At 38.8% G+C, this 20,764-nt stretch overlaps 2 protein-coding genes across 21 annotated transcripts in view; both read right to left on the reverse strand.

Moving 5' to 3' along the window:
- GRIP1 (glutamate receptor interacting protein 1) overlaps window positions 1–20,764 on the reverse strand; it is a 746,896-nt gene that overhangs the window by 295,067 nt on the left and 431,065 nt on the right. The window lies entirely within an intron of this gene.
- LOC101440953 (large ribosomal subunit protein eL21-like) lies at window positions 1,232–1,802 on the reverse strand. The gene has a single exon (XM_058308398.2). The coding sequence runs from the start codon at window positions 1,742–1,744 to the stop codon at window positions 1,262–1,264; it is 483 nt and encodes a 160-aa protein (XP_058164381.1). The 5' UTR covers window positions 1,745–1,802; the 3' UTR covers window positions 1,232–1,261.

Here is a 20,764-nt window from a genome sequence, read left to right on the forward strand (position 1 = left end):
GGGAAAATTAAATGGTTTGAAATGATCATAAATTTAGTGGTTGATGAGGTTGTAGTCAAATTTGGTATTCAAGAAATAAAATACCATATGGGTTTGCTATCTCATTTAGAAGATTCAGATTATAGTCATCCCTTCAAATAATATCCTTGACTTTGTCCTTTGTCTTAGCTTCCTCACTAAATCCAATCATTAACCAAGTTCTGCCAATTTCATCTCAACAGTTCTCCACACCATCATCTCCTCTCTGTATCTCCTATCACTGCCAGGGCCACTGTTAGTCTATAAAATAACATTGTGAGCATTAGAAAAAGGCAACCCTTGCTCAAGACACTTTACTGCCATCTGCTGGCAAAAGAGTGCCATAATCGCTACATATATTCACCATATCGAAGATGGGAATGGCAGCACCTTAGACATGATACCCTTGAGCCACGTATGACTGTACGACTGTTTCCAGCATGATTCAAGTTGTAAGCACCCTTGACTTGGACTACCCATTTCTGTATAATCCAGAGGAGGTAGCAGAGAGCAGTGGTTAAGAGCTTTGGCTTTGGAGCCATTAAAAACAGGGCTTGAATCATGATTCTGACAAGTTCTTGGCACATGGGCACAGTGCCAGCACATAGTAAATGCTCAATATGAATTTTAAGTTGTTATTGCCATAATCTGCTAGCATCACTTTCCTCAACTGTAAATGAAGATAATAACGGATTATATTAAATGATATGCATTTAACACATTGGCATGCATTATAGGCTCAATAAATGATGGTGGGATTAACTGTTGCTATTCCTGTAGCCTACTGCTCCCCAGTCCTTCACCCCACAGTTGTCCAGCACATTGTCATCCTAGTTTTCTAGGTATAAAATCATAAGCCATCACTATCCCTGAAGGGCTTCCATATCCCAGCAGGCAGATGGCTTACTTCCTGGATGACCACAGTAGGCAGAGCAAAGACCAGGAATGCCAGAGGCTAAGGGCAGCCCCAGCTCTAGGCAGAGGGTATGGAATAGTGACCTTCTATTTTTTTATTCTTATCTGAAGCCTGTCACCTTTCTGGAACTCTGAAGTCTTACTGGTTGGTGCTTTTCATTTCATCGAAGGAAGACAGCTCTTTCTAAAAGAAGAAAACCTTTTTATTCCCCCATCCCAAACACCTGTTCCTATCCAAGACACGAGGCCCATCAGATGCCCAGTGCAATGTTATTATTTTTTTTTTTTTTACAATCCACAAATCTTTTATTAATTTTTTTAACATCACTTATGCCATGAATTCATAGGGAATAGGTTCCAGTAGCTCAGGCTCTTTTCCATTAGTTCTCACAAAGTGTGCTTCCCTGGGTGGAGCAGGCTGGCGTTTCAGATGGACCCAGGTACCTTTCTCTTTAGCTTCCTTCTTTTTTTGATCATTTTCCTTCACACGTTTTAGGAAGCTATCTTGGCTCTTAGAGTGCTTAATATGCTCAATGCGTACATTAATTCTCTTGGCAAGAATCTTGCCCTTAACCTGTTTGTTTACCACTATACCAACAGCATGCTGGGTAACATTGTAGACTCTTCCCGTTTTGCCATGGTAACATTTGTGGGGCATTCCTTTTTGAACAGTGCCCATTCCCTTTATGTCTACGATATCACCTTTCTTGTAGATTCGCATATATGTGGCCAAAGGAACAACTCCATGTTTTCTAAAAGGCCTAGAAAACATATAGCGGGTCCCTCTCCTCTTTCCCTTTGTGTTTGTCATTTTGGCGAATTACTGCAAGATGGCGGTTCCGGCCGAAAGGCGCAATGTTAATTTTTGACAGGAGGAATGAGCATTTTAAAATGCCTTGGTTCCTAGAATAGACTCTGACTTCTGAGTCAAGAAGGGGCCAGGCTTTCTTGTGAGCAAGAGAAGTCTTGCTCTTAGAAGGGAAGAGACTTAGCTCAGAGCCCTCCTGAGCTGCTGACACAGCACGCAATCTAAGCTTTTTCTTTTCGGCATCTGTTTATACAAATTCTGACCAGGTGGCAAAGTCTTCCCCTCTGCTCTCAGCAACAATCTGCAGGACAGAGAACACCTGTTCTAAAATTGGACCGATTAGTCCAGGGCTGGCATAATAGCAAGGCATGGGGCCACATGTGGGGAGGATCCTGCACGACTCCTCCTCTTGGCTCCAGGCCATCCCACAGCGACAGGGACTCATCCATGAGCAAGAATCTATAAAACCTTGCTGGAAAAAAAATAAAAATAAAAAAAGCCTTGCTGGGCATGTGGGAGGTTAGCCTATCCAAAATACCACTGTGTGCTGCTAGTAGGAAAGCAACTGTTCAGAGCACTGGTTAAGGTACTGGAGGTACAAAAATGTGTATGATGATCCTTGTCTTTAAGGAGCAGGGACACAGCAGATTACAGAATGGAGAGGAAATATTATTTAATTAATGCCATTCTGTGATGTAATTGACATGGGCAGAACCACCTTAACTAGGTAACCATTCTTCAGTGGGATATATGTTATATTGGCACTGTGAGAGGATGTTGTGAGAGCAAAGAGGGGGAGTGAATTAGTGAGGTGAATGGATAAGTGAGGATGAGAGGAAACTGTGGGAAAGTTTCACAGAGTAGGTGGCGTTGGAGCTGGATCTTGGAGGACAAGGAGGTGTGTGTCCACAGGAGCGGCAGCGAGCAGAGGAACCGCAGGCAGCAGGGGGCACGTGAGGGCGAAGCAGGAAAGAAATTGAGAGAACTGAGTGAAGAGCAGGAAGAACCGAATTATAACATAGCTAATACATTTGCAGGAAGTGAATGATGAACAGTAGTTACTATACCTCAAAACTCCACTTAACTTATAAGGACAAAACGTCACAACACTGTGCAGCTTTTCACAGATGTAGGGTACTTCCATTTCTCAATGAATGGTCCCCTGGCCCAGTGGACATTCAGAAATACAAGTCAGCCAGTATTAGAAATCATTAGAACCTCTAAACTTGAGCAATCATTCTCCTTGTCATCCTCTTTAGTTTTGTTTTCTGATGAGAATAATAATGTAAAAAGTATTAGGGACAGCCTAACAATGCAGATATTCTACAAAGTCTATATTCCTGATAGTCATAATGGTCAGAGGCCAAAAAGAATACTTAGAAAAAGGCATAATATGTTCAATATGAAAAATAAACCAAAGCTTTATCGTTACAGAATTCGAGGTCTTAGGAGAGCCATTAGGAGTCTGCCGAACTGGTAGATATTCAAAAAATGCTTGTTGAATGAATGAATGAATATTCTACGTCAGCAGAAAACCTTTTTATTACCTTTTATTATTACGAAGTAATTTCTGTACAGCAATGAAGATTTGAACTGCTATGGAGACAAGTTTTATCCCTAGTGCCTGGCACACAGCTGGCGCTTTAAAAACATTTGGTAGCGAATGAACAGAGGAATAAGTGAATATATTAGTGAACAGAGGAATGAAATTGTTTGAACTTTAGCAATCACGAACAAAGGGAGTATAATCCAAAGGGATGAAGATAAAGACCGAATTCCTTTCACTCCTGACCTACCTCAAGCTTTACTTGGCAATACCTTATGTTCCTTGCATTTAGAGAAGCATAACAATGACCTTTTCCTCACTTCAGAGGGATATGAGAAGGATAAATATGCTAATATGTGTTAATATGTGCAAAGTTCCTTGGAGAGGGCAACTACAGGTATTAATTTCAACACTATGAGATTTCTTGTGAAAACACAGCTGTCATGTCATTAAATAAACCATTTTCAAGGCCACTCAGAATATCTTTATCTAGGACAGGGAATGGGCCAACAAGTGGCCAACAAAACTCACCTAGTCCTCAGCCTTAGACTCACTCAGGGCTCAAGTTGGGGCCAATCAGAAATCTAAGATCGTATTTCAGGTTATGGGGCAAAGAGGTGGGAAGTGGACCTTCCACTGCCTGTGGCTGAGTGGGGAGCAGGGATGAACAGAGGCCCCTTGCTAGTCCATTGAAAGCCCCAGTTTGAACTAAATTTCAGGAAAGAGAAGGTATAAATGGGGTTGAAAAGCAATGGATTTGAGGGCATTTTAAATGGGTTATTCCCCTTGGAGGAAGTTCTGACCCCATTCAAATGACATTTCTCATGTCAGCATTGCAGACAAATTGCTGTAATCAGAAAATACAAATCAAGAATCCTCAGTAAGGGGAAGTTAAATAAGAATAAAACTTATTGACCCTCTTCTTATTGATCTGGACCACATATCTAGATTTATCTGGATTCTAGGACTAGAAAATAATCTTCATGGCGCAGAACAGAGAAAGTAAAATCAAAAGCAATGGTTCTTACAATATTTAAAATAACCAAAGATTATAAGTTTGAAAAAGAAAGAAACACATTGCTAAATAGGACTTGCATCATCAGCTACTTGGGCATGTGTCATATTTTCAATTGCACATAGTACATCAGTACTTGAAATTTCCACCATCATCTCAAATTCCACATACGTGTAGCAGAAGTTAACACATTCTCCCCAGGATAGTTCCATTTCACCTTTCTTCCTCTTTCTATCAGTCCAAGCACCAACCTTCTCCTATACGACGGTAGAGCACTAGGTATCATTGTTTCCTCTTCTGCTGCTTTCACCTGGAACCTGGTCATGATAGAATCGCAGAGAGCAAATATCCAGATTTGTTCTGGAATGAGCTCATTTAACGCCTGAGTCTTTGTTTCCTCATTTGTTCAACAAAGGTAATAATAATAGTCTTGCTCCTCCCATGTTGGCTTAAGGAAGTCTTCCTCCCCTATCCCTTCCAGGGTTTCAATCGGAGTCTGTCTAGCATATCTGGCTACTCAGGAGAGCCAAGATAGAGTAGACAGAAGCACCATGGAAGTCCTCTACTGATCTTACATGACATACCCTGTTTATCTTTCTTTTAAATTTTTAGCAGTTTCTGGAGAATGACTGTCTGGATTGAAATCCCAAAACTTTTTTTCCTACTATATGATTATGGGAAAATACAGCTTTTTATAAGTAAACTGGTGAAATATCAATATCTACCCTGCAAAGTTGTTGAGAATCTTCAACGACAATCTATGTGAGGTACTTAGCAAGGTGGCAGGCTCAATAAGTGCTCTTGTTACTATGACCATCATCCACTCTTTCTCTTGATTCTCACCATAGCCCTGGTTCAGGCCCACTTCACCCTGGACTACTGTGTGCATTCAACAAGCCGACACTCATTGACTAAGAGCCATGATGCATCAGGTGTACTGGGTGCTGGGTATGCAAAGATAGGTAAGAAAGAGCCCTCTTAAAGCAGTTAAGTCTAGTGTCCAAGACAGATGCAGACAGATTAGTAAAATGCAAAAAGTTAGTATTCATGGGTCTTGAGTGGTTCAATAACTAACACTCCTTTTCCCCCATCTAAGAGTTGAAACAAAAGGACCATGTACAACGGAGCCAGGCAGATGAAAAGCAAAATATCACCTTTGTAACTGATAAAGCTGATATTGGAGAGCATGGCTTCATCTGGGAGCCCAAAATGCTGGCTAGTACGACTGGAGCCAGCCAGATTTAACACGTCAGTGCCACTAGCAGTATTAACAACCTCAACCCCTACAGGAGGCGTGTGCCTGTAAGACCTTGAAAGGCGAGGACTCAAGGAGTGTGGGCTCCCAAGGAGAAGTGAGAGGGAGGCGCAGAGCTGAGCATGTACAATTTCTGTCCCAAACTAACTAATCAAATACCTCCGCCCACCTTCTGTGAAAGTGGCAAGGCAGGAATGAGAGTCCAGCAGCAAAAGGGGAAGAAGTTCTCCTCCTCCTGCCGGGGATATATTAGAGATACACACGGAGTACTGTTGAAACAACAGAGGTGAGTACATCAGCCAGACTATGGCAGTGGATGAGCAGGAGTTGGGAAAAAGAAGAGAGCAGAGGGGAAGATGTTTCCAGACGAAGGGAAGAGTGCCAGTGAAGGCATGCGGCTGAGGACCGGCATGGTGTCAACTGGGACAACGAGCAGTTCGGTGCTGGAGTGTTAAGTTCAGTCCAGAGTGGCAAGGCCCGCGGCCGGGGAGGCAGGGAGGAAAGGGCTGGGCTCTGGAAGGTGCGGAGCAGCATGTGAAGGAGGGTGGGCTTTATCAGAGGTGACTGGAGCCTCTGAGGGCTTTAACCAGGCCACGACTTGGTTGGATTTGTGTTTTAGGCAGATTGCTCTAGTGGCTATTGAACACAGATTGGTGCAGGAAATGCAGGGTTAGTTAAGAGAATATTCTAGTACTTCCAGCCAAGGATGACCGGGGTCTGAACCAGCATAGCGGTGTCAGGACCGAGGAGGAGAGGATGGATTTAAGAGACGTTTCAGAGGTATGACTGGGAGAATTTAAGAAAGGCTTTATTGTGGTCTGACCCTTCCTCTTCCCAGCTGACCCTTTCCAATGTACTCTAAACCTCCCACTGCCCACCTAAACTTCTAACCCCCTGCCATATGCCAGGCACTGTGTTACGTGTTTGATCCACATGTTCATGTTGAGTAAACCCACTAGATGGGCTATAACTCCTGGTTGGCAGAAGAAGAAACTGAAGGTCAGAGAGGTGAAGTCTAAGAAGATCCAATGAGTAGGTCATGGAGTTGGAATTCATATCTTGGTAGTCTGAAACCAAAACCTGCTGTGCAAATAAACAAAACTGACTCTACCTTTCTACACACATTCATATGGTCCTACTCCTCTAATGATATTCCCAGGGTACTCTTGGTATCAAACCAGTCTCCTTGTCCCCTCCTCTATCTCATTCCATCCCTTCCTCCTTTTCCATAACTGCCTCTTGGCCATTGCTTACTTGGATGCTTTCCCAGTGAGGAGCTCCTTTAGCTACCCACTTTAATTATATAATGGGCACACATTTTCATTTTGTGGATAGGAACTGTGGATAGGTAAGAAATCCAAACAATCTAATTGGGAACACAATAAAAAGTAAGTCTTCCCTGGGTCCTTCTCCAGAGGCAACTTCTGTTAACCCTTTATGGAATAATTCCAGAAAGATACACAAAACATATATAAGCATAAATAGCTACTTGCTTTCAGGCTGCCCACAGGAAGCTCTCTCTGATTCTTGCCTTCACTACTCTCTTCCCTCTCTGAATCTTCCAATTGTAGTCCACAGCACAATACCCCAGAGTTTAGCACACAATTAACCTCAAGTTGTTTCATAAATATTTGCCTAGTTGTGTCAAATAGTTCGAGAGCGGCAGATGTTACATACTCCTCACAGTGTTAGACACACAGTAGGTATTCAATAAAATACTTGCTGATTAAGCCTTCTTGAATTAATATCAGACTAGCTTAAATGGCATATTTCATGCAAATCTTCAGTAGAATCCATTCCCATAGCTTTTACACGGCAATCTCTGCAATAATTAGTTACTTCAATGGTCATCAATCACTTTTTAGAATTCAACTGTACAAGGAGTTAGAAAAATTATTTTCATGGATGGTGACACTGTAGTGAATGCAGTCATTTAAAAAATTAAATCTCAATGTATTCAAGTATTATAGAACTGGTCATGCAATATAAATTCTAATTCCACTCTGGGCTGTAAATGATGGGAAAAGGAACATGCAGATTCCCCCTCATCAGAGAAACAAGAATATTCTGCCATTTCCACCCACTTTCACAAGGTTTTATAGTCAGTTGGGCTAAATTTTTTAATGTTGGACTTATTGTATTCATGATGTTCCATTAAAGAGGAGACTACAAGGCTCATTTTATTTACTCTTCATTGGAATGAATCTCAGATCATCTGTTAGGGAAAGGTTAAATGCTTCTTTTCACTGTGATACAATGACGTTTTCATTTAATAAACGCTCTAGAAATACACTCTCCTCCCCTAATTTGGGATCTCTTGTGCTAAATTCACTCCTTTTGTTCTCTTGACAGTTTCCAGTTAGTGTTTAAGCATATAGAGTTCTGCTTGCAAGGGTAGTATTTTTGATCCTTATTTTTAATGACAGCAAAGTTCCATGAAAAGGTTCATGTGGATGGCTTACTCTGTGCATTTTACAAGCCCAAAGAAAATTACATTTCAGAGAAGGTACATATCCAATTACTAGGAAATGAGTTACAACAAAGTGGCCATAAGAGGCAGTGTAATAAAGACAACCTCAATTAAAAGTCACCATAACAAAGCAAAAGAAGACATAATGCAATGCACATCAATAGCTTATTCAAAAGCTAAATGCAGAGTGGGTGGTAGACAAAGGGAGTTTCTTTTATGTGCATGTTAATGAATCTTTCTATTTAATAAGCAGAGGACTCAGAAAGGGTATGAGTCTCTGTGATCAATAGAAAGCAGTAGTTAGAATTCAAGGAAGTTTAGAATTCAGGGAAGGAAACAATTCACAGTAACCTTGTGAAAAATTATTCCAGACAATTATTGTTAACTTCCCTCTGTTTTAAAGAACCCATGTGATTAATTAAGTGTAAGTGAGCACAGACACACATTTACACCCTTACCCATGTTCCAATGATTGTGATTATGCTATATACTGGGCTGGGATTTGGAGAGGAAAGAGAGGTCCTGTGTTCATGGACCCTTTGGGGACATGCACAATGCACATTTCACAGTAACACTGCAGTGTTATGACTCTCAGGGTAGACGTGACAACAGTGCTTGAAGCAAAGAGGAGACCTAATATCCTGGGGTAGTGTTGGGAATGGTCAGAGAAAAGAAAAGGGTAGCAGGTGAGGTTTCCAGGCACAAGCAAAGATATGGCATCTTGACAGGAACTGGTATTAATGGAGTGTGACTGGAATTCAGTAAGGCTTAAGCTTGCTGGGCAATATGTGTAGAGAGGGTGGGTGGGGAAGCTGGGAGGGTGGCAGAGGGGCTGACGAGAAAGAGGAGTAGCGGACTTCTAAGGTCTTGCCAAAGATTCTGAACTTTATCCTGAAAGTGATGAACTTTATAAAGATTTTAAGGCAGGGAAGTGGCAAGATTACGTTTGTATCTAAAAGACAATCATGTCATTAGTTATTAGGGAAATGCAAATCAAAACTGTAATGTGATACCACTTATACCAACTAGGATAACTATAATTTAAAAAACAGAAAATATTAAGTGTTGGTGAGATTGTGGAGGGACTGGAACCCTTGTGCATTGCTAGTAGGAATGTACAGTGGTGTAGCCTTTGTGGAAAACAGTCTGGCATTCCTCAAAAAGTTAAACATTGAGCTGACCTAGCAATTCTACTCCTCGGTATATACCCAAAAGAATTGGAAACAAGGACTCAAAGATATTCTTGTGGTATATACATTCATTGGGATTATTTATCCATAAAAAGAAATGAAGTTCTTGCAGAGAGAGAAGTTGGGTGTTCGCAGTATTGAAGGCCAGGACGTGAGAAGCTGGGAAGGAAGATTTATTAACAGCCAGCTGGGCTCCTGGACTCCTGTCCTAATAAAAACCGAGCCCCGAATAGGATTTCTGGATCCCTTTTATACAGAGGATGTAGGAATGGGGAGTCAAACAGTGCTTTTATGCAAAAGGATGTTCTTTGTTAGTTTCTTAGAGGTTTTTTTTTTTAATTTTTGTTGCCATTTTATTTTTTAAGATTTTATTTTTATTTCTCTCCCCTTCCCTGCCCTCCACCCCCAACTTGTCTGCTCTCTGTGTCCATTCATTGTGTGTTCTTCTGTGTCCGCTTGTGTCAGCGGCACCCAGAATCTGTGTTTCTTTTTGTTGCGTCATCTTGCTGTGTCAGCTCTCCGTGTGTGTGGTGCCATTCCTGGGCAGGCTGCACTTCCTTCGCGCTGGGCGGCTCTCGTTATGGGGCGTACTCCTTGTGCATGGGGCTCCCCTTCGTGGGGGACACATCTGCATGGCATGGCACTCCCTGCGCACATCAGCACTGTGCGTGAGCCAGCTCATCACACAAGTCAGGAGGCCCTGGGTTTGAACCTTGGACTTCCCATGTGGTAGGCAGCCACCCCATCTGTTGGGCCAAATCTGCTTCCCAGTTTCTTAGAGTTTTAAGTGTTTTATCTGAGTACCAGATAGATCTTGAATTAACACATATCTACCACATTCCAGGTAAGCTTGAATTAACATATTTAGTCTGCATTCTTCCTGAATATCCAAAGCCTATTGAGCCTGTATCACTTAATTGGCTTTCCAGGAACTTGGCATACCTGGATATAGAATTAGTCTGAATTTATGCACAGGCTATATTATTCTGATACATGCTACAACATGGATGAATCTTGGAAACATTATGCAAAGTCAAATAAGCCAGATCTGAAAGGACAAGTATTATCTTATTCCATTTATATGAAATATCTAGAATAGGCAACGTGATAGAGACAGAAAGTAGTTTTGAGGTTGTTTCCAGGGGTTGGGGAGAGGGGAAATGGGAACTTAACACTTAATATGTCCAGCATTTCTGTTTGGAGTGATAAAAGAAATAGTGGTTATGGTAGTACAACATTGTGAAAGTAATTCCACTGAATTGACACTTAAAAGGGCTAAAATGGCAATTTTTGTTACACATATTTATCACATTCTCAAAAAAAAAAAGTTATGGCGGCACCAGCGTGGAGGATGATGGGAGAAGGCAAAGGGAGGGGAAGGAAGGCCTGTCTGCCAAGGGGCTGAAGCAATAATCATGGACAGGTGATGAGCACTGAACAAGGGCAAAGGTGGGGGGGCGGGTGGGGAAAGAAAGTGGATATCCCAGGAAGATAAGTGACAGACGATCAACAGGACAACTGACTGAGTCAAACCCAGATTTCATGCTTGGGTGACTGGTGATGAGTGGAGACATTCAGTGGATGGGGGAAAAATTAGGAGAAGCATTGAAAACAACACTACACAAATGCAAATTTAAGAGTTTCATCTGTAAAGAAAAGCAGTAGATTGGACAGTACACCTATTGGATATTAAGATATACTAGGAATCTATAATAATTAAAAATGTGTCACAGAAGTATGAGAAGGTACACATATATCAGTGAAAAAGAACAGACCAAAAGCAGATCCATGGATATAGAAGATTGAAACGGATGACAAGGAAGAGATAGATGGTGAAAATGGCAAACTCTTTCGAAAAAGTCAATTTATCTATACCACACAAACATCAAAATTAACTCCAATTTGATAAGCATAACATGTAAACAAAGAGACAGTAAACTATTTAGAAATATATTGAGATGAATATTTAATCTGTGGAGGGGAAGAACTTTCAAAGCACAAGATCAACGTAAGAAATCACAAAGGAAAATATCAACAGACTTGATATTTAAAAATTTTTATATAATAAACTTTATTTTGAAAGAAGTTTTAGATTACAGAAAAGTTACACTGAAAGTATAAGGGATTCCCATATACCCCTCTCACATCTCCCGCAATTAATAACATCTTACAATTGTTGCAACTGATGAATATTGAAGCATTGTTCAATATTTATATGTACATGTATTTAACAAGCACATTAAAAGGCAAAGCACAAATTGTAAAAGAATTTGACACAAATATGAAAAAGGTTGATATTATTCTATGAAAAGAACACATGAGATTGTAAAAATAGATCACCAAGTTCCCAATAGAAAAATGGACTAAGAATGTGGACAAAGAACAAGTAATAAAGAATAAATACAAAATAACTAATGCATACGAAAAACTCTTCAGCATCACAAATAAACACAGAACTCTAGAATAAATCACAGAACTCTAAACTAAAATGATGTAATGTGATTTTTTTTCATAACACTCTGCGCCATACGTACGCTTATACACCAGAGGTAGGAGGTCATTGGAGTGCCATTTGCCAGAAAGCTCCCTGACGACTTGCAGCAAGAGCTTTAAAATGTTCTTACCCCTTGATCCAGTAACTGTACTGGAGGGATCTATCCTAAAGAAATACCCAGAAATAGAGCTTTTATATATTGATATTCATCACTGTATCTTTTTTTTTCCTACTTAAAATAAGGACTTGCTGACCCCTTTGCTTGTAACACTTTCTCCCATCATTCCTCTAGATAATTCTTCCTTTTCTTTCAGGTCTCAGCCAGTGCCTGAACCCTGGACCACATTTGTTCTCCCTGTTCTACACTGCCATGGTGGCATCCTACAATCAATCCCCTTTAACCCACTCATTACGCCAGTGTTTGTCTTCCTCTTGTCTAGACAGTAGCTCCATGAAGGTCTTCTTCGCTATTATACTCACTAGCTTATAGAGTCCATAATACAAAGTATTTGTTGAATTAATGCATGCATGTATGAGTAAATGAATGATTGCTGAGGTAGGATTGTAATCATTTTTATTTTTTCCTATAGTTTCCATGACAATCTTTTTAGTTTTCTAGTCAGAACAATAGAAGCTATTTAAAACAGTATTCTTTCATGCAGTTCACATAATGCACTGAAAGTCAATATATTTTAAATGAATTGTGAATCTTTACAATGTAGGATTTAAAACTAATAAAAACATCAGGTTTCAGATTTGTTTTTAATTTTTCAGTAGGGGAAAAATGACAACAGAATCAACTCTCAGCTTGAAAGCTGGCTCTCTAAGCATGAAGTTTTCTAAGTTATGTTCATTCTGTAATCTTTCACGCTGTCTCCAAAGTCCATGTGTTCTGAGAAGCTTCTTCATGACATGGTTTCTATCCTGTAGTTTCTACTCTGAGAGCTTCCTGTAATTGGCATTAGATTCTGAGATCTGAGGAATTATTTACTACTGTTGCTAATTTACATATTTATTTGACAGGTTATGAAGTATATATAGATAAGCAACATGGATAAAAACTTGCTTACACTCAGTCTCTAAAGTCTGATTAAAAATAGTAAACAATCTTTCTTCTCTGAGTAGGAGTGATAGGCCTTGGGATTCTACTACCTGAACTAAACACTGATTAAAAAAAAAAAAGTTGTGGGAGACTTGGCACTGGCCTACGTAGAGATGCTGCAAATGTAAAGTGACCCTCTACTAGAAGTTCAGGTAATACTTCTTTTAAAAAGAAATAGAGTTTTTATAAAGTGGAGGGAAAATGGTGGCGCCCCCCTCTCTCTACCGCCTTCCTGCTTATTCTTCCAATAAAGCTAGAACCGGGAGAATGTCCTCATAATTCAACCATTCCTAAAATCCCTTGCAGGCCCCTCTGTAATGTAATGAAAAAAACAAACAAACTTGCATTTTTGCTAAAACAATCCTCCATTAGTTTGAACATGTTATATATTATTCTTGTAGTAAAAGATAAAAAATTGCTGGTGTCACTATAATGATGTTCGAATACTTTGCTAGGTTTTTAAATAATAAGAAAGGGCTATTCTAATTATGTGTAATATGGAATGTTAATTGAGGGTCCAGCTTGCCTGGGAGAGGTCACTAACAATTAAAAAGAACAACAACAACAACAAAAGAAATGGGTATTTGTATAACATTCCCTATTCTAATAGTGCTTTTAGTAGTCTAAAAGGTCATATTTTTAGAATCCCATGTTACTACCTTTTGAATATGTAAAGAGAACTGTCCATTAAAATCTCCAAAGCCCCCAACCCACTGGAATATCTCCTGGGACATACAGCACACACAACGCATGCTCACAATAAAGAAGACCTCAATGACGTCATTTATCATTTTTTACATCAGTGCTTGATCAACAGAATTGAATAGAGCTCCCCGTAGAATCGAATGTGGACGAATTAAAGGTAATTAAACAACAACAACAAGACAGGAAAAAAAGTCTAGCCCCTATCTAAATTTTTTTTTGTTTACATTTTTAGGTATACATAATGAAAGGAGTGTTTTATAAGGCTATTAATTACGAGTGATGCTGAAGGGTTATAAATCCAGAGTTGAGTTACGTTTTGCTAGTTTACTTCTAACTTCTCTTTAGAAAATTTTAATTTGTAATGCTCATTTTTGTAGTTCAGGTCCAGGTAGATCACTCTTAATCCAGTGATTCCAAGTGATGATCAAATAAATTATTAGGAAAAAATATAGAATGAAAAAATCAAACCTCTCAAATTGGAGTGATTCTCTGAGTAAATTTCCCAGTTTTCTTGTTCCTCTCAGAAATGAACAAACAGCAGCAACCACAATTAAGACAGACCATCACAAAGAATAGCCTTCAGGGTGGAGTGGGCCTAATCAGACTGAAGGGTTAAGAGACAGCTTTTGGCGATGGTTTTCACTTTGTATAATCCGACGAAGTTGACAGAGTTTTTACAAGGGATTAGGGATGTGTTCCTAGACCTTTCTGATCACCAGATTTGCTAATGAACTGCTCCCTATTCTTCCCCATCAATTAAGCAACATATTAAAAAAACAAACTAATCTGAGGAGCACTACACTGTAACAAGGGCATGCAGGTGGAGAGTGACAGAGGCTGGGGGGAGATGCTGCTGAGCCGCAGGCTCGCTCCCTTGGGAGGTGAGCAGGCGCCGCTCCCCCAAGGGCCTGCCGTTACCACACGTGACCTGGCGGAGCACCCAGAACAGGTTTCTAAAGAAAACGGATGAAAATATGCTTCTCTTTGTAAGAGTTTATAGCAATTTAAAAAGTTAATTTGATAACAAGAAATCATGGCTCAAAGATACAATTTGGTACAATTGTATTGTAGAGCTATAATATTTTTTTTTACTTCTTTAGACAATTAAGAGAGCCTAGTTCTTATACAGCTCTCAAATATAAACATATGTTTTATGTTCATATCCTTTTCACACTTTGTATTGAAAGACACAGATGAATATGGTTTATGCACATGAAAAGACAAAGTTGTGATTCTTTCCAAATTGAAAATTCATTAAATTAGGTATATATTTCGGTTTAAACTAAGGTACATAATTAAAAATTATGTGCTTATATATTTTAAAATCCACAGATTAAAATTTGTATTTACTCTTCTTTGAATGTCCTAAATTACTTTTAGTTGTAATTGACTCCCTCTACTGGCTAACAGTAATATTTTTTTGTGAAAACAATTTTTTTGGTCAATATTTTGACACATGAGATAAACATAATTTGCAAACTCTCTGATAAATTAATAACATTACCCCAGTATTATTGAAAACAGAAATTCCATTCAACATGATTTTCATAAACACAGGAAAATTAGTGTAAGAGGTAATACAATATCCTGTTCATGAATTAGAAGAGTGAAAGGAAAGGAAAAAGCTCACAGGGCAGTTACTACAAAGATAGATAAAGAAATAAACAAAACAAGCTATTGAAAACACATTTTTTAGCTTATTTAAATATTAGGTAATCATACTCGAGGACAAAACAACTTCTAAATGAATGAAAAACAAAAACATCTCAGGATCTGGTTACAAGAAATACATTTCTGCTCATTGTCATTTTTATCAGTGTCTTAAATGAAGCTATAGAAAGTATATTTATAAAAGGAAGAGGGAATGCTCATGTACTATTGGCCGGCAGATTCAAATTATCTTAACAATCCCTTATCCACAATTTCCCCTGAAAACCCTTTTGGTGGCAAAACCTGACCTGAGTGAGGAGGTTGTTAAGTCTTTACTTATCCCATTTAATGGGAACACCTGCACGTTTAACTGCAGAATTGTTGATCTATTTGATTACAGGGAGCTTTTCCAGACCTAGACCCCACCCTCACAGGGCTGTAATATAATGAACAGGTAATACATGGGGCACTGCATTGCCTTCTAAAGGCTGCAATTCCAAAACACATCTGCCCCAGGGTTTTCTGATTAAGGATTATGAACATACAACAAAACTTAATTAAAGGGGCTAAATGTCAGTTTGCATTTAGATCCAAAAATTTAACAGCAAAAGTACAGGAGAAGACATAATTTATTTTAACAAGAGTATATTTCAAAGGGGATTGGTTAGTTTATAAGGAGCTGCTATTTTTTTACATTTACTATTTGCCCAGTTCTTTGCTAGTCATTTTGTATAAAGTGTCTCTGATATTTACAGTAATTTTGTGAGATAAAAATATTAATCTTGTTTTATAGACTGTGGCTCAGTGTGGTTGAATTATATATGCAAACATCACAGCTATTACATGGCAAAATCAGCATTTGAAAGCAGTTCTTCCTGACTTTTAAGGTAGCACCTTTCCAGCTACACCACACTGACGTCCAAAACAGGATAGGAAAAGAACTTGAATCTGAATATGTTGAGAATATTGGAAGGAACTGGGAAGTGTTCCAGGAAAAGAGAGTATGCTGGCATTGGAGTGGGGAGGGGATTTGGAGGCACAACTGCTATCCTAAAAGCAGAGAAAGACTTTTATGTGATTAAAATTAACCTTTTTTTTCCTGATGGGAGACACAGGGATTCACATTTCAGCTCAAGATAAGGAAGCATTTTTCTAACTGTCAGAGACTGCAAGCTTCATGAGGGCTTGTCTTGGTCTATGCTTTTTGCTGATGTAACCCAAGTGGCTAGAACACTGTTTGGTATAGAGTAATCATTCAATAAATACGTGGCTGCCTTGCCTAACTGCCACACAGGTGCTTTGTTATAACTGTTCTCTTTGCCCCGCAGCACTAGAGTGAGCTCTTTGATGCCTGGAATGTGTTGTCCTTTTATCTTCAGCATGTTGACTAATGCATAGCACAGAATACATGATTAATAAATACCCAGAAAATGGGTACCCTGACTTGCTGTACAACACACTGCATTGGAGCAAAAACTGTTGCCTTTAAAATGTGCATAAAACCTAATTTCCTCAGATTCGAGAGAAGGGCTAATACTCGAGTCCATAAGACAAATAGAGTTGAGCCCAAGGTTTCAGTTTTTGATGATATAAATTTGGATAATCTAGGGTTCAGAAATGGTAACATCACCACTGGAAGATGATGCTGGTCATAGTATACAGGATACTAATTGTGAATAGCTATTACACAGAATATGTGAACAGCATATTAAACAGAATAGTAATGGTGAACATATCTGTCTCTCTAAAAGTGATAGAAAAACCCAATACCCTTATACACATCTGATTCTTCTAGGTATAACAGTTATAATTCAGATTATTTTATATACAGAACTTTTCTAGAGATTTTTATATAAACTTCTCAATTTTTACTATAGTTTTAGCGCAAGGGTTCTTAACCTTTGTTCCACGGACCCCTTTGCTAGTCAGGTGAAAACCATGGACCCCTTACTAAGTCCACAGTATACTATTATTTAATAAATATTTCACACCCACACCAACACGTCCCCACAAGAATAGTGTATTTTTTGAATTTCAATTCAAACTCACAAACCCTATGTTAAGAACCCTGCTTTAGATTAACAGAAAAATTACAAAGATAGTACAAAGGTTTCCCCTATACTCCAAATCCATTTCTCCCTACTATTAAAATCTTACATTTATCAGATATAGCACATTTGTCATAATTAATGAATCAATAGAGATATATTATTATTATTAACGAAAGCCCATATTTTATTGACACTTCCTTAGCTTTTATTTAGTTTCCTTTTTCTATGGCAGGATCCCAGTGAACCGCATATTACTAGGTCTCCTCAGTCTCTTCTTGGCTGGGACTATGTCTTACAGACATTCCTTGTTTTTGTTTTTTTTTTCTGAAACACATTATTTTATCGAGGGAGATAAGTTACTTAGAGGTAAACTGGCTACAGACGAAGGGAAGGAATATGTTAGAAGTCGGGTCTGTTAATAGGAGAGAGAGATACTGCTACTATTACAGGCAAGTGTAGGGTCCCTCTATTACTCCATGGTTCAAAAATGGGTCACACTGTCTAGAAAAGTCCCTTTCACATCGCATTGCCATACTCCCTGCTCTTGCTTCTCTTTGCCGTGTACTCACTCTTCAAGCATTTTCTCATCTCCCAATCAATATCATTGCAATGGCCCAAACATTTCAGAATGCTGTGATTTTCACAACATTCCTTTAGCAAATTAATCACGAGGTTGCATTCTTCAGTGTGCAAGCGCGGAGATAAATCAGGATGCATGTCTAGAAGGAGGTGATGAATCACAGCAGAGCGACCCCACGCGCTGCCACACTGGAAGGGCTGAGGCGCTCTTCACTTACCGAGACTCCCGACCCCACTCCAGCTGCAGGGGAAACCCAGGGTCCAGTGCTGTCCTTGCTTTTAATGACTTTGACAGTTGATCAGGTATTATTCTGTAGACTGTCCCTCATCTGGTGTTTTCCTCATGATTAGACAGGGGTTATGAATTTTAGGAAGGAAAAACAAAGAGGTGAAGTGCCATTCTCAAGGCATCATACCTCACTGCCATGTACCTCGATGGGCAGCATTCCTTGCGTTTCTCCACTGTAATGTTACTCCTTCCACCCCTTCCAGTCAATATTTTTTGGAAAGAAGTCAACAGGTACAGCCCGACCTTAAGGAGTGGGGATTTATGCTCCACCACTCTGAAGTGTTTTTAAAAGTAGAAGAGGGTAGAATTAAGCCTCAAGAGAGGGGAAGAATATTTGGGATAAAATAAACAAAATACATCCTGCCCTTTGGGAACTTATATACCAGTTGTGGGAACTCTTAGAATAATAAATAATCTGTAAAAGGAATAAGTAGAGCATCACTAAGATAAGGCATTTCCAAGTGAGAAGTACTTCATGGTTTTCCTTGACATTGGAAACAAGCAGGCCAGTCATTACGCTCCTTTCATCTTGTGCAACATATCTTATTCTTGAGGTAAACTGGTATTTATTTGTTAATACAAATGAATGGGGTGCATGGATGTGGTATTTCCCAACCTGACTGACTTGTTTCAAACCTTTATATTAATTTTCTCCCCATCTATAAACAAAATGCACAGAAACCAATGCACTTACCTTGGGCATTTACCCCCTGAGTTAATGACCCTAAGTGCATGGATAAATTTCAGCCCATTCCCCCTGTCACACACTGCTAGGCCTTATGATTAAAGAGAGTCTTAACATAAATAATGCATGATCAATACATAGACACTGGATTACATGTAAAATATTCATGCAATTCCTCTAAAAAGGAAAACCACAAACTGCAATTCAGACTGAGACCTCTGAAGGGGAAGGGATACAACGTATGAGCGAGTCTGAGTATGTCTGGAATGAACTTTGGGGAGACTGGCACAGGTTTCCTTTACAGCGTAGTTGATGACAGGAATTCAAACCACAGGTGTCCTGGCAATACTAGATAAAATGGTGTGTCTGGCTCAGATATGGCAGGCTTGTCTTCAAGTAATCTGCTATGGCTTTTAGGTGATACTTTTTCCTTCATTCCTCAAATATAGTGATATAATTTACTAGACCAAAACAGACATAGCTTTTGGTATTGATTTAGAACTCACATGGATAACCTGCCTGATAGCTTGCTTATTTGGATTCTTGCTTTAAGAAAAATGATTTTCAAAATGTTTGGTTAAAAATGTATTTAAGAGCAAAATAATGAGGTGACACACTTGTAAAGAAGGGTATTCTTAAAAGCTTCCATTTAAAATTAAACGCAGACTCCCTAAAAATGGATTCAGAATTGATGCATCTCAGTAGTAACATGGTTCTAAGAAATATAATTCTGTGTTTACACACAAAAATATTTAGAGAGTTCTAAGTATTTAAGAGCATAATGAAATCATCAAGAGTGTTTCCTGAGTATTGTGAATTTTATCTCACCACAGATAAACAAAAGATTTTGATGTCAAGAAAATTAAATTTTGCCAGAGTTTAAAAAAAAATCAATAAAACAAAATTCACTGTGCTCTTAGATATTAAAAAGCCTAAAATATGATATATATTCATATTCAACATTGATATTTTTCTTAGGAGAATAAAAACTGAGTTACAGTTAATATTGATCCAACCTTGGTAAATATCCGGTCTTATAAACAGGAAAAATGTAAATCCAAGAGCATTAATACAAAAGTAATGGATAACTAAAAATCCATCTATCATTAATGTCCTTTTGGAACATAGAATTAGCATGTTTGAGTCTGCCATCATGAGTTATGAGAAATTATGGTGAATAACATTACTAGACTGAGTTATAGAACACACACACAGTTATTTGACAGGTTATACAGAAACTATGAGTCATAATTTCTAAATGGGTAAATAAAAAATGGATCATTAGTTGGTATAAACACAAAGAATTACAAATGATTTAGGACCTTTTTAAAAATACATATTCATGTAAAACCATCACATTGGTGAAAAATCCACTGAGTTTAGCTATCCAATAACATGGTTTACTTTTTATGTTAGACAAGTTTTTAAAATCTCAAGTTTAAAGAAATGTAGATGCTTTCATACCTTGAATTTAAATGTGGCTCAACTGACAGAACGTCCGACTACCTCATAGGAGGTCGAGGGTTTGAACCCAGGGCTTTCTGGCCCATGTGGTGAGCTGGCCTATACACAGTGCTGCCGAGTGCAACAAGTGTCATGCCACACAGGGGTGCCCACTGCATAGGGGTACCCCATGCGCAAGGAGTGCGCCCCGCAAAGAGCGACTCCCCATGCGAAAAGCGTAGCCCGTCCAGGAGCGGCGCTACACACATGAGAACTGACACAGTAAGTTGATGCAACAAAAAGAGACACAGATTCTCTGTGCCACCTGAAGAACACACAGAGAATAGACACAAGAGAGCACACAACGGAGGGGAGGAGGGAGGAGAGAAATAAATAAAATAAATCTTAAAAAAAAAAAAGAATCCTATACATCTCTTGTTTAATATGCAATGAAATGTACTATTTAACACAATTTTTTTTCTATTTATACATTCATGTTTTAAATTAAACTTGTTAATTATTAACCTGAAAATATTTTTATTATTAAAA

The sequence above is a fragment of the Dasypus novemcinctus genome, chromosome 12 (assembly GCF_030445035.2).
Source record: "Dasypus novemcinctus isolate mDasNov1 chromosome 12, mDasNov1.1.hap2, whole genome shotgun sequence".
NCBI lineage: Eukaryota > Metazoa > Chordata > Mammalia > Cingulata > Dasypodidae > Dasypus > Dasypus novemcinctus.